This window comes from Elephantulus edwardii, unplaced genomic scaffold (genome assembly GCF_000299155.1).
Source record: "Elephantulus edwardii isolate Elephantulus edwardi_28Jun2011 unplaced genomic scaffold, EleEdw1.0 scaffold00036, whole genome shotgun sequence".
NCBI classification, from domain to species: Eukaryota; Metazoa; Chordata; class Mammalia; order Macroscelidea; family Macroscelididae; genus Elephantulus; species Elephantulus edwardii.
The window spans coordinates 9,352,433-9,365,574 of NW_006399786.1; the positions used below are offsets into that span (position 1 = coordinate 9,352,433).

A 13,142-nucleotide genomic window follows, 5' to 3' on the forward strand; every position below is an offset into this window, starting at 1 on the left:
TATTTCTCCTAAACAGTTCTTCTCTCCCTCATCTGTTTCAGTGCAGTGTATATTATTTGTCTCCTCTTGGTTTTCCCCCAACTCCCATGTCAGTCACACTTTACAACAGTGACACTATGCAGTATTTGTCCTTTTGTGGCTGAGATATTTTACTCAGCATATTGTCCTCCAGGGTCACCCATTTTGTATAATATTTCATGAGTTCCTTGTTTTTCAATGTATCATAGTATTCCATAACACAGCTTCTCTATCTGTTCATTTGTTTATGGGTTGTTTCCAACTCTTTGCTATTGTTAACAGAGCTGTAGTATACATGGGTGAGTATATATCTGCTTGGGTGACGGTTTTGGTTTCTTTAGGGTATATTCCCAGTAGTGGAATTTCTAGGTCAAATGGTATTTCTATTTCCAACTTTTTGAGAAAGCGCCATACTGCCTTCCATAATGGTTGCACCATTTTACACTCCCACCAACTGTGAGTAAGGGTTCCAGTTTCTCCACAATCTCGCCAGCATTTGTTGTTTGCTGTTCTGTTAAATTTTACTATTCTGTCTGGGGTGAGATGATATCTCATGGTTGTTTTGATTTGTATCTCTGTTAGAGCTAGGGATTCTGAACATTTCTTCATGTGTTTGTTCACCATCTGAATGTCTTTGGTAAAATGTCTCTTCATATTTTGTGCCCATTTTTCAATTGGGTTGTTTACCTTATCTTGTTGTGGTGCTTGAGTATTTTATAAATTCTAGATATAAGTCTCTTATCAGACATGTCATTACCAAATACTTTTTCCCAGTCTGTGGCTTCCCTTTTCACCCTGTTGGAGAAGTTTTTGGATGTGCATAGGGATTTGATTCTTAGAAGGTCCCATTCATCTATTTTATCTTCTCCTGGTAGGTTTTTCGGGATGCTTGGAAGACTGTTTATGTTGTGGATTAGGGCTTCTAGAGTTCTTCCAAGCTTTTTTCTAATGAAATTTATAATCCTTGGTTTTAGTCCTAGGTCCTTGATCCACTTTGAGTTGGTTTTTGTGTATGGAGTTTGGTATGGATTTTGCTTGAGTTTGTTTTTACAGATAGTTTTCCAATTTTGCCAGCACCATTTGTTTAAAAAGCTGTAGTTTCCCCATTTAACTGATATCATCTCCTTGTCAAAAATCAGTTGACCATAGGTAGTTAGATGGGCAGATTTCTGGGTTCTCAATTCTATTCCATTGATCTGTGTGTCTGTCATTGTACCAGTACCACGCTGTCTTGACCACCACTGCAGTAGAGTAGGATTTGAAATCAGGGAGTGAGATGCCTCCTATCTACCTTCTCTTTTTAAGGAGTGCTCTGCTTATTCTGGGCCTCTTTCCATTCCAAATGAAATTGAAGTTTGTCTTTTCCATTTCGTTGAAGAGTGGAATTGGTATTTGTATTGAGATTCCATTGAACTTGTAAATTGCCTTTGGTAGTGTTGTCATTTTCACAATATTGAGTCTTCCCTCCATGAGTAAGGTGTATTCTTCCATTTTTCCAGGTCTCTTTTTGTTTCTTGTAGTATTGTTCAGTAATTTTCTTTGACTAGATCCTTTGTGATTCTGGTTAGAATTATTCTCAAATATTTACTCTTGTAATTAGCTATTGTGAATGGTATTATTTTTCTTAGCTCCAGCTCTGTATTCTCTTTGTCACTGTAAAGAAAGCCAATTGATTTTTGTATGTTGATCTTCTATCCTGCCCCTTTGCTGAATTTGTCAGCTATGTCCAGTAGTTTTCTTGCTGAGTCTTTAGGGTTTTCTAAGCATAGAGAGATAATTTTACCTCCTCTTTGCTAATTTGGATACCTCTTATTTCCTTCTCTTGTCTTACTGCTATTGCTAAGACTTCCAGTACAGTATTGAACAGGAGAGGTAATAGTAGACATCCCTGCCTAGTTCCTTTTCTCAAAAGGGACTTTAGTCTTTAAAAAAGCCTTTAGTCTCTCTCCATTAAAAGCAATGTTGGCTCTCAGGTTTGTGTGTATACTTTTTATTATGTTGAGAAAATTCCACCTGTAATCCTATTTTGTTAAGTGTTTTAATTAGGATTTTGTCAAAGACCTTTTCTGTGTCAATTAATAGGATCATGTGGTTCTTGTTCTTTGCTTTGTTAGTGTGATGAATTGCATTAATTTTCTTATGTAGAACCATCCTTGCATACCTTTTAATCCCACTTGGTCATGGAGATATATTTACTTTTTTTTAAAAATGGATCATTGGATTCTATTGGCCAGGATTTTATTCAGGATTTTTTTTATTGTTATTAATTTTAATAGACATTTACAGAGGTTTTGGATTTCCATTCATTCATTGCTGCACTTTTCTCCCTGCCCACCCCTCCCCTTATTCAGGATTTTTTTACATCTATGTTCATGAGAGATAATTGGCCTGTAGTTTTCTATTTTGGTGGTCTTTGGTATCAAAGATATGTTTGCTCATAGATGAGTCTGCGAGTATTCCATCCCTTTCTCTTTTCTGAAATAGTTTATGTAGAATTGGTGACAGTTCTTCTCTCAATGTTTGATCAACATTCACTTGTAAAACTATCTAGTCCAGGGCTTCTTTTGGCTGGAAGTTGTTTTATTACGTTTTCAATTTTTTCTTTTGTAATGAGTATGTTCAGGTGTTCAATGTCAGTTGTGTCAGTTTAGGTAGGTTGTAAATTTCTAAGTGTTTGTCCATTTCCTCTAGGTTTTCATATTTGAGTATAATTTTTCATAATATGCCAGTGTTATTTTGTTGGTTCTATTGTGACGGGTGCCCATTTCTGCTTTTTTTGATTTTTTTTTCTTTTCATTTTGTTTTGCTAATGGTTTGTTGATTTTATTGCCCTTTTCAAAGAACTAACTCCTAGTGTCTTTGATGGTTTCAATTGGTTTTCTGTATTTTATTTCTGTGTTCAGCTTTTTCAGGAAATACCAAACTGCCTTACAGATCCCACCATCTTTTGATGCTTCCTGGATCTTTCAAAATTTTGCCCATAGCATCCTTTGATGCAACTAAAGGTTTGATACTTTTTTAGTTCTTTCAGCTTGAAAATGTTGATTAAGTTCTTTTGTTATTTTCTAGCTCCACTTTGCACATTTTTATCGTTTTTACTTGGCTCTTCTAGAACATCTGTGTATCCTTTTCCTTCTCATTTCTTCGGTTTTGTTTTGGGTTTTCAATGCTTTAGTGCAATTTTGACAGTCTGTTTTGAGTTCCCTTTTGGTCTTTTCTTTCTCTCCTGTGTGACCTTTTTGCCTTTGTCACAGCCTTAATGGCAGAATGTGCTGTTTACCATTTAAAGTCTTACCTGTTTGTAGTTGCTCTGAGTCAAATAAAAAGGCATTACAGAGTTTTGAGAAAAGACCTCGTAAGGAGATCTGATTCATACTACTGCTTGGATCAGTGTGATGGGGTAAAATGGTCATGAGATTTGTGTTTTACGTATCCTTGAATCTCATAAAAGTGTAGTACATTTTGATTTGTGAGACTCACACTTCCAGGTTAAAGTTAAATCCATCACATGTGTGGCTCTTGAAAAATTTTACCTTTTAAGAAAATACGAAATCTCTAGGGTGTAGGAACAGTGTATGAAGTGTTCCTGTTTACCTGGACATGCCCTTGACATTAAATTATGTGAGCTTTTATATCATTGTTTTTCTTGTTAACACCTATAAACTGTTACTGCCTGGTTGCAAAAGGTTAATCTCTTGATAATAATTACCTGTCTATGAGATACTAAGGGGGCATTCCATGGTAGAATTTTCAGTTTTTAAGTGGGAAAACTCAGTTCAGTTCCTAATTAGTGTTTACACGTAGCTACCACATAGCTAATGTCAGTTTCACTAGATCATCACGGTAAAGATTAGGAAGAAAAACCTAGTAATGTACTTCCCAAAATCAGTCGTTAAAAGAAAATCCCAATATTGCATGAAATCAGTGAAAAAATAATATTCACAATATTATGAGCCATGTTGCTGTGAGCTGTATTATGAGCCACATTGCTATGAGGTGGGCCTGACTCACTGGCATCTGGCTACAGCCACCAGCTATGGCATGCTATATTGTATATGGTCTCAGAACAGAATGCTGTGCTTTGTTAGGACTGCCTACCATCTACAGAGAAGACAGTAACAGGTGATTGATTCTCTTAATTTTTCTGTGCTCCAGCTTCATATTTGGATAATATTTGGATAGCTTCATATTTTTTTTAGGCATCTGAAATTCTTACATGGCTTTTGTGATTTTACAAATTAGGTATTAGATCTGTGAACTAAATGGTTCGGAATAAATGAAGTGATAATTATCCTTTATTGACTTCTTTTTAGAGACCAAGAACTGCTGGTGTTACACTGCTAGTGCTTTATTAGATTGTGAGATTTGTTTTGAGTGTGGTGATTGGGCAAGGAGGTTGGAGTTCTTACAAGGAAAAGCTTCCAAGCTTGTTTACCTGCTGTCTTTCTGTAAATAACATATGATAATAGCTATCTTCTAAATAGTGTATGATAATAGATTGTATATTTAAAAATCATGTTGATTTAGAATGTGAGACATACTGACACCACATTTGTATTTGCAGGAACTGAATCAGGCTTTGGAACAGAAACCAGATGATGCACAGTATTATTGTCAAAGAGCTTATTGTCACATTCTTCTTGGAAATTATTGTGGTAACTTTACTTCTCTGTTGTCTCTTTTTTTGCAAGTTATTTATTAATTTTTCCTAAGATAAAAAACCAAAATTAATTAGATAGAAATTATTTTAGGGGACTTTTAAAATAAGTCTGTCATCTCAAGATGAAGTAGTTGAAAAGTGATCAGAACACTGTTAAGTTGTAACCATTTACATTTTTATTGTTCGTTCATCCTTCAGTGAGTGGAGAATTTATACAGCTTTTATTTGTGAGTGTTAAATAAGCTAATAAAGTAGCATGGGGATTTCCGGTGGCCTACTACTATGTAGAGTGTTCTGCTGCCACCTCAGAAGTGGACAGTTCAAATCCACCAGCTGAGTAAGAGAGATAGGTAATCTCTTTTGTCCTTTATAGCCTCTAATAAGCCACTAGAGGGTCAATTGAGAGTCACTTGTGACTTGATGGCCATGAGAAAGAATAAAGTAGCATTATGGTTATTGTTTACTGTTTTACTGAATAGTAAAATGAAAAGCTCCTATTTGTATTTTTTATAAAGTGAATATGTCTCTATTGTATAGTTCCGAAATGTTCATTCTAGATAATAACTTTCGGAAATTAAATACCTTCAGTCAAATTACACTAATGGTGTAAAGGAAAAAAGAAGTGAACTTTGTGACCTAACACTTTATTCAGTGACTGAAGAGCTTTAAGGGAACTGCTTATTAGGTAATTAGGAAGAAATGTGACTTTTAGGATAATATTTAAATTGTACCTTTTTAAAAAAATTTATTATTAAGAATTTTAATGAAAATTTACAGAGATTTTGGATTTCCATTCATTCATTCATTGTTGCACTTTTCTCCCTGCCCACCACTTCCTTCCAGTTTATTCTTCTCTTTGAAAAGTAAAAGAAAAATTCTTTCATAGTTACACAATCCCTCTCCCCAAGTCCACTCCACTGTGCAGCCTTCTTTCTGGACTCCTGTCATGACAATAATACCTAATCATACATCCCTTTTAAATAGTTCTCTCTCTCTCATCTGTTTAAATGCAATATACTTAATTTATCCCATCTTTCTCAGTCTCCCCCCAACCCAGATGTCAGTCCCATTTTACAGCAGTGGCACTATGCAATATTTGTCCTTTTGTGACCGAGATATTTCATTCAGCATAATATTCTCCAGGGTCACCCACTTTGAATAACACTTACATGAGTTCCTTGTTTTTCAATGCTGCGTAGTATTCCATTGTGTAAATATCCAGCTTCTCTGTCCATTTGTTTGTTGATGGGCATTTAGGTTGTTTCCAACTCTTTGCTGTTGTGAACAAAGCCACGATAAACATGGGTGTGCATTTAAATTGTATCTTTTTTTTTAATATTATTTTTGTGTGAGTGTACCGTCAAATCAGATCTGACTGGTACAGGAGGAGATTGTCCCTCCTTCCCTGGCAGAGCATCTGGTGGATTTGAACCATGCGCCTCTGGGATTGTAGTTGCAGTTCCTTGCCACTAGGCCACCAGAGCTCCCCTTAAATTGTATCTTGGGTCATCTTTTTCCATTTTAAAATGAGTTGACTTTTCCACTAAACTGAACAGAATGAGTAAAATTTTGACATTGTATTTGTTAGTAACTGAACTACAAATTGTCTTTTTATATATAGATGCTGCTGTTGATGCAAAGAAATCTCTCAGACTTAATCCAAATAATTCTACTGCTTTGCTGAGGAAAGGGTATGCAATAACCACTCTTCTTGTTGGGCCTGGACTATAGATAGTAGGTGTTTAATTCGTTGACTGACTTATTGTAAGCCTTACATAAATGTTAAAATTTTTTATTTATCATTTTTAGCTAAATTATAATTCAATTTAAAATATAATTTGTATTCTATTAAAAGTAATTTCAATATGTAATAGATCTGCTGGTGTATTTTAAAGTGATGATTAGAATAATGGCAAGATAAAGATGAAGTGGATGGATTTCAAATCCCTTTTTAATAATTTGACTGTATTTGGTTAGAGAACATCCTAATTTTGAACCAAGCTGGGTAGACTAATAACATAACTGCATATCAGAGTGTTTCTGTTGCAAATACCTCTTTATTCTTTAAATAAGAAACGTCTTTAAAGTTCTTTAGGATAATTAGGTTTTGTAATAAAGAAATACATAGAATTACAATAAAAATTCTTTCCAGAATGAGTTCCAAACTTAACATTTTTTTTCTCAAAGTTGTATTTTAATGAAAATAGTACTAGATGTTACAATATAATATTTCAGGTAATCACTTTATTATCATCCATGAGAAAAGTAATCTTTCTGACAATACTAGTTTTTTTTTAAATTCAGGGGAAAAGCTGTTTTCCATGAGCTCATGTATATATGGTTTTTGTTTTTAATGTGGTCATACTAGGATCTGTGAATACCATGGGAAAAACTATGTTGCGGCTCTAGAGACATTTACGGAAGGACAGAAATTAGATGGTAAGTGTGGGAATTGAACTTTTTTTTCATTAAATTTTACTTATTTTGTTACTGTTTAGAATACAAAATAGTAAAAACATGCTGTGTGTTTGTATATGTAGAAATTCAACCATATCCTCATATACAATTAAGTGACACTGATTATATTCAAGTTATGCAACCATTCTTATTTTCCTGTCTTCTTCCTTCCTCATTAAACAGACTCACTGTCTTTTAAGATTTCTATTGAATCTCTTGATTTATTGTTAATTTGTTCCCATATAGATAGTTCTTAAAAGGTATACTCCTCAAGCCTGGCCTTTTAAGAACTGGTTCAAGTAAGCAAGCTGGTTTTGATAACTTTAGAAAATATTTTTCGATTAATAAAAATTATCTCAAGCTCATAGTTTTTGGCTCATTCAGTGTGTCTGGCTCACAAAATCAAAAATTCATGATAATAAGAAATTTTGTTCTTTATTTCCCCCCTTCTGATCAAGATTGTTCCATAGACTCTTAGATCAGAATTATAATGGTAACTAGACACTATCCAGGTTTTCTGGTCACAAGAAGCAGTTAGCTAAATGTTCTATGTCCTCTTATTTTTGACTTCTCTTCCTTTGTTCTCTGGGTAAATAGAGACCATTTTGCCTTGGATGGTCTCTTGCAAGCTTTTAAGATGGTATAGTCTGTGCATCAAATTAGCAGTGAGAATAGAATCACTAAACAGGTTGTATTTGGCCAATTATCTCAATGTCCCATGAAGTCATGATACTAAATCTCCAAAGTAATGAACTAAATTCCATGTTGTGATTAGTTGTACAACACTTACTCTTGTAACTGTAGTAAATGTGTCGATCACGGAACTTAAGACAATTCAACTTCTTATAGATGTGCAACTTATTGACAGCATTAATAATAATCAGCTGTTGGAACTGTTAATATATAGTTTTTTCCATCCCATTAAATTCTCCCACGTTTTCTCTTCCCTCATATGGTTATACAGCATATATACTTTTTTGATTGGCTTATTTTACTTATTATGTCTTCATTCAAGAAATGAAAAGATGTATTGCATTAGAAACATCTGTTGTCAAGGACCTCTCCAAAGTACTTAGGTGCAGGGATGTCAGTTTGAAGACTAAAGTGTTCCTGATTGAAGCTATAGTCTTTTCAGTCACTTACTTTGTATCTGAGAACTACACAATGAATTAGGATTACAGAAGAATCATTGCCTTTAAGTTGTGGTGCTGAAGATACATGGACTGCCAAAACAAATCAATAATGTCTTGGAGAATATGCAGCCAGAGTGCTCCAGAGCCAAAGGCAAGAAAGACCAAGCTTTGCCTCACATGTTGTTAGGAGAGGCTATTCCTTGGAGAAGGATAATGCTGGGAAAGGGGAATGGTCAGTGAAAGATAGGAAGACCCTCAGCAAGATGTAGAGACATAGTGACTATAGCATTGGGCTCATGTATGTCAGAGGAAATGAGGATTGCACAGGATAGGACATTTCAGATCTGTTCATATATGATTGCTATAAGTTATACTAGACGGTACATAACATCTTTAAGCACACATCAATATTGCGTCATGTAGCATGACTTGTGGCTGAGTAGTAAATGGTCCTCTTTGTGTGTGTGTGTGTGTGTAATGCATTTTGTTTATCCATTTACAGGATTATACTTTCATAAATTTATTATTTCTGATGTTTTTTTTTTTACAGACATATATTCATCATTTTTTATTAGTTGATATACATCAAGTATTTCTGATGTTTAAGTATCATACCATTGAATTTTTTTAGAATAATCTCAGATTTTAGTTGCAAAAACCTAGCATTTTTCCTATTTTTTAATGATACTTTATAAGGATTTTAGAATTTGGGGTATTAAATAATTGAAATTGTCTTTTTTTTCTGTTTCAATGCAGTATACATATTTTATCCAGTTTTTCTCAGTCTTACCCCCACCCTGATGTCAGTCCCATTCTACAACAGTGGCACCATGCAGTATTTGTCCTTTTGTGACTGAGATACTTCACTCAGCATAATGTCCTCCAGGGTCACCCATTTTGAATAATATTGCATGTGTTCCTTGTTTTTCTTTTTTTTTTTTAATTTTGTGTGCGTGTACCGTCAAATCAAATCTGACTGGTACAGGAGGATATTGCGCCTCCTTCTCTGGCAGAGCATCTGGTGGATTCGAACCGTGTTCCTCTGGGATTGCAGTGCAGCTTCTTGCCACTAGGCCACCAGAGCTCCCCTGGAGTTCCTTGTTTTTCAATGCAACATAGTATTCCATTGTGTGAGTATACCACAGCTCCTCTATCCATTTGTTTGTTAATGGGCACTTAGGTTCTTTCCAACTCCTTGCTATTGTGAACAAAGCCACAACAAACATGGATGTGCATAATATATCGGCTTGGATGTCAGTTACGGTCTCTTTGTGGTATATTCCCCATAGTAGAATTGCTGGGTCAAATGGTATCTCTATTTGCAACTTTTTGAGAAAGCGGCATTCCACCTTCCAGAGTGGTTGCCTCATTTTACACTCCCACCAACAGTGAATAAGGGTTCCAGTTTCTCCACAACCTCGCCAGCATTTGTTGCTTGCTGTTCTGTTAAATTTTACTATTCTGACTGGAGTGAGATGATATCTCATAGTTGTTTTTAAATTGTCCTTTTTAAATTAAGTTTAAATTTTTCCTTTGGAAACGAAAACCAGTATGTAAACATTTGGTTATGTTCCCTGTCTTTAGTCTGGTTGTATGATCCTAATGAAGATGTGAATTTTTAATTTTGTTCTCATGTTCAGAACTGTTTCTCTTTACTCATTCATATTGTTAAAATGGAAAATTTTGCAAGGCCTTTAATGGAGAAGTGAAGTATAAAGATGGCTAAATTATGAGAGTATAAAGCAATGTGAAGCTTAGAGAGTAATATGAGATTTTTAGTGTCATACTTTTGAGAAGAATATATGACAGTGAAGACAATAGATATCTAGGCACTAGAGAAATTTAACTGAAAGTACTGTCCTATGTTTTCATTGTATGCTAGGAAACTTGGCCTTACTTCACTTTCAACCATGTAATATATTATTCAATATTAGGAATTTGATAGGATTTTTATATTAGTAGGATATAGTTGGTAGACTTCTACTTTACAGGCTTTCCTATATGTCCGTGTGCATAGACATGTATATTGGGGTATTGTAAGATCTTATGAGTGGATTAAAACATTTTAAGAAGTTAATTGCTTTTCAATTTTTATTCATTTTGCTGATAATAAGCTTTTATTTAAAAATATTACTTTTTTAAGCTACTCTGATCCAATATAATCGCTGTTTTGGTGGATATTTAGTTTGTGTAAATATATGCTGTTATTTTGTAAATACACAGTTCATCATCTTTGATCTTTTGGCTGCTATGTCACTTTGAGAAAGCAAAAAAATTTTACAAGTACAAAGTTGTTTCTGGTTGTTGGTAGTAAAAAAGCCATTGAGAAAATAGCTACATTGGAATGCAAGCTGGGGCAAGGAGAAGCTTTTTTTTTTTTTTTTTTTATTTTATTATTTTTGTGTGAGTGTACCGTCAAATCAGATCTGACTGGTACAGGAGGAGATTGTCCCTCCTTCCCCGGCAGAGCATCTGGTGGATTCGAACCGTGCGCCTCTGGGATTGTAGTTGCAGCTCCTTGCCACTAGGCCACCAGAGCTCCCCAAGGAGAAGCTTTTAAGCCTTTAACTCAGTGGTCAGGCCTCCATACTACCCTAACTAGTGGGATATTGACAATCCGCTTTCTCTGTAGGTAAAAGAGTTCATTTAAGAGCAAGGAGTTGGGGTAAATGGAAATTATTTGTGTAGAGGGTAACTAGTAAGGCTCCCAGATAATGATTATTTTTAAATTGTGCTTAATTATAAAAAAAAATACATACTCCATCCTAACAGTTTTCTCATGTTCAGTTTGTAATATTTACCACATTTTTTATTATTATATTAGTTTATTAACAAAATTCAAATACATTTTATTTTCAGACCAGAGTCTTCTAGTTTCCCTCACCCCTCCATCCAATTGTATAACCCCATAATTAATCTCCCCCTCACCCTGCACATCCGCATCTCTCTGCTTCCACACCCCCCCCTCTTGGATCCTCATATTCATTCTATAATAATGGTTTTATATGACCACATTTTAAAAAATCCTATCACCATTAACATAAACTCAGTTCCCTCAAAGGAAAAACTTGCTCCTGTCCTCTCTCTTCCACTCCTGGTAAACTAAAAGTTTTTGGTTTCTACATATTTGGCTGAATTCATATAAATGGAATCATGAAGTATTTACCTTTTTCTTCCTGACTTTAGTTTGTTCAGCGTATATCTTTAAACTTCTTATGTCCATCAGGACTTTATTTTTCTCTTAGCCCAAGTAGTAGTACATTTTAAGTAAATACCACATTTTATCCTTTCATCTGTTGCTGAACATTTCTATTTTTGGGGTATTGTGAAATGTGAATGTTGGTGCAAAGACATTGTTTACAATTTGCCCTTCTGAGTATAGTAGGATTGAGACTGCTGGGCCATAAGGTTTTTTTATCTGCAACTTTTAAAAGTAACTACCTAACTTTTCCACAGTGATTACATTGTTTTCCTTTCCCACCAATAATGAATGAAGGTTTTAGTTTCTCTGCCATCTCACCAGTACCTGTTGTTTTCCAGTTTTTTAATTTGTCATTAGCATGCTACTAGAGGGTGACATGCTATCTAATGTCTTTTTTGTTTGTATCTCCTGTTGGCTAATGGAATCCCTAATGGTGTTTGACTGTTAACTGAAAGGGTGATTGGAACTCAGCAGCTACTATGAGTGTGGTTCTGTAAAGAGTCATTCAATGCCATTCAGTCAATTCCAATTCATAGAGGAGACTGTCAGGTTTCCGAGGCTCTAAATCATGGTTGGAGGAGACCACTCCACTTTCTTCCTTCCTCAGAGTGACTAGTGGATGTGAATCTCTGGTTTGGAGCCTTGGGGTTAGCAACACAATTTGCTGTGGGCTATGCCATCAAAAATCCTTGTTGATGATCACAGCCCTGAAACTATGAGGCAATTCTCTTCACACTTAGAGTTGTTTGAGTCAGAATCAATGGCAGTGGTTTTTGGGAATGGCTAATGTTGATCATATTTTTATATGTTTACTGACCAGGTGAATAACTTCTTAACGAATGTCTGTTTTGCATGTGGCAGTCCAGTTTTCCCAGCACCATTCCTTAGACATTTCCTTTCCCATTGAATGGACTTGGCACCTTTCTTGAAAATTAGTTGACTTTGCTTTGTTTACAATGTTGAAAGACTTTACTTTTGGCCTCTCAATTCTACTCATACTAATGCCAATATAAGGTGGTTTTAATTATAAAATGAATCCAATATAAGGTTGTTTTAATTATATAATGAATCCTCTTTTATTCAGATTTGCTTTAGCTTCAAAGTCTCATACCTCTTTAAATTTTGAGGATTAACTTTAAAATATTGTTTAGTCATAGTAAATTCTTAGTATTTGTTAATTGAATATGTTAAGTTGTGCAGGTGAGTGATGTTACAGGAGTGTTATTTTCTAGGTACAAATGATAATTTCATTGTCTGGATTAAAAGGTGTCAAGAAGCTCAAAATGGTAAGTATATAGATTCCCTGTGTTCCTTCAATTTAAAAAGAAAACTTGACATTTTCGTAGTTTAAACAAATCTATATTACATATAAGTAATATATGTTCTCATAGTTACAGATTTTCAGAGGTATACTGGTTTTTGCTTAGTTTATAATTTTGAAAGATTTGAATGGACTTACTTTGTATATTAGAGGTAGGTAAGAAATATAGAGTCTAAAATGATTCCAGGATCAAAATTAACTTTCTTCTTTAGAATTATTTAAAACATTGCCTTGTTTAAGAGGAGGGAGAGAACCGTTTAAAAGAGAGATGTAACTGGGTATTTCTGTCATCACAGGAGACTAGAGCGAGGGCTGCATGGTGGAGGGGACCTGGGGGAGGGTTTGTAAAAC

The 13,142-nt window shown here is 34.8% G+C and overlaps 1 protein-coding gene across 1 annotated transcript in view; it reads left to right on the forward strand.

The window, feature by feature from the left end:
• Positions 1–13,142, forward strand: part of SUGT1 (SGT1, suppressor of G2 allele of SKP1 (S. cerevisiae)) — a 57,370-nt gene that overhangs the window by 9,946 nt on the left and 34,282 nt on the right. The window contains exons 3-6 of the mRNA XM_006884571.1: positions 4,583–4,673; positions 6,300–6,369; positions 7,047–7,117; positions 12,703–12,756. Of these exons, the coding sequence (XP_006884633.1) occupies positions 4,583–4,673; positions 6,300–6,369; positions 7,047–7,117; positions 12,703–12,756 (286 nt within the window). The remainder of the gene's footprint in view (positions 1–4,582; positions 4,674–6,299; positions 6,370–7,046; positions 7,118–12,702; positions 12,757–13,142) is intronic.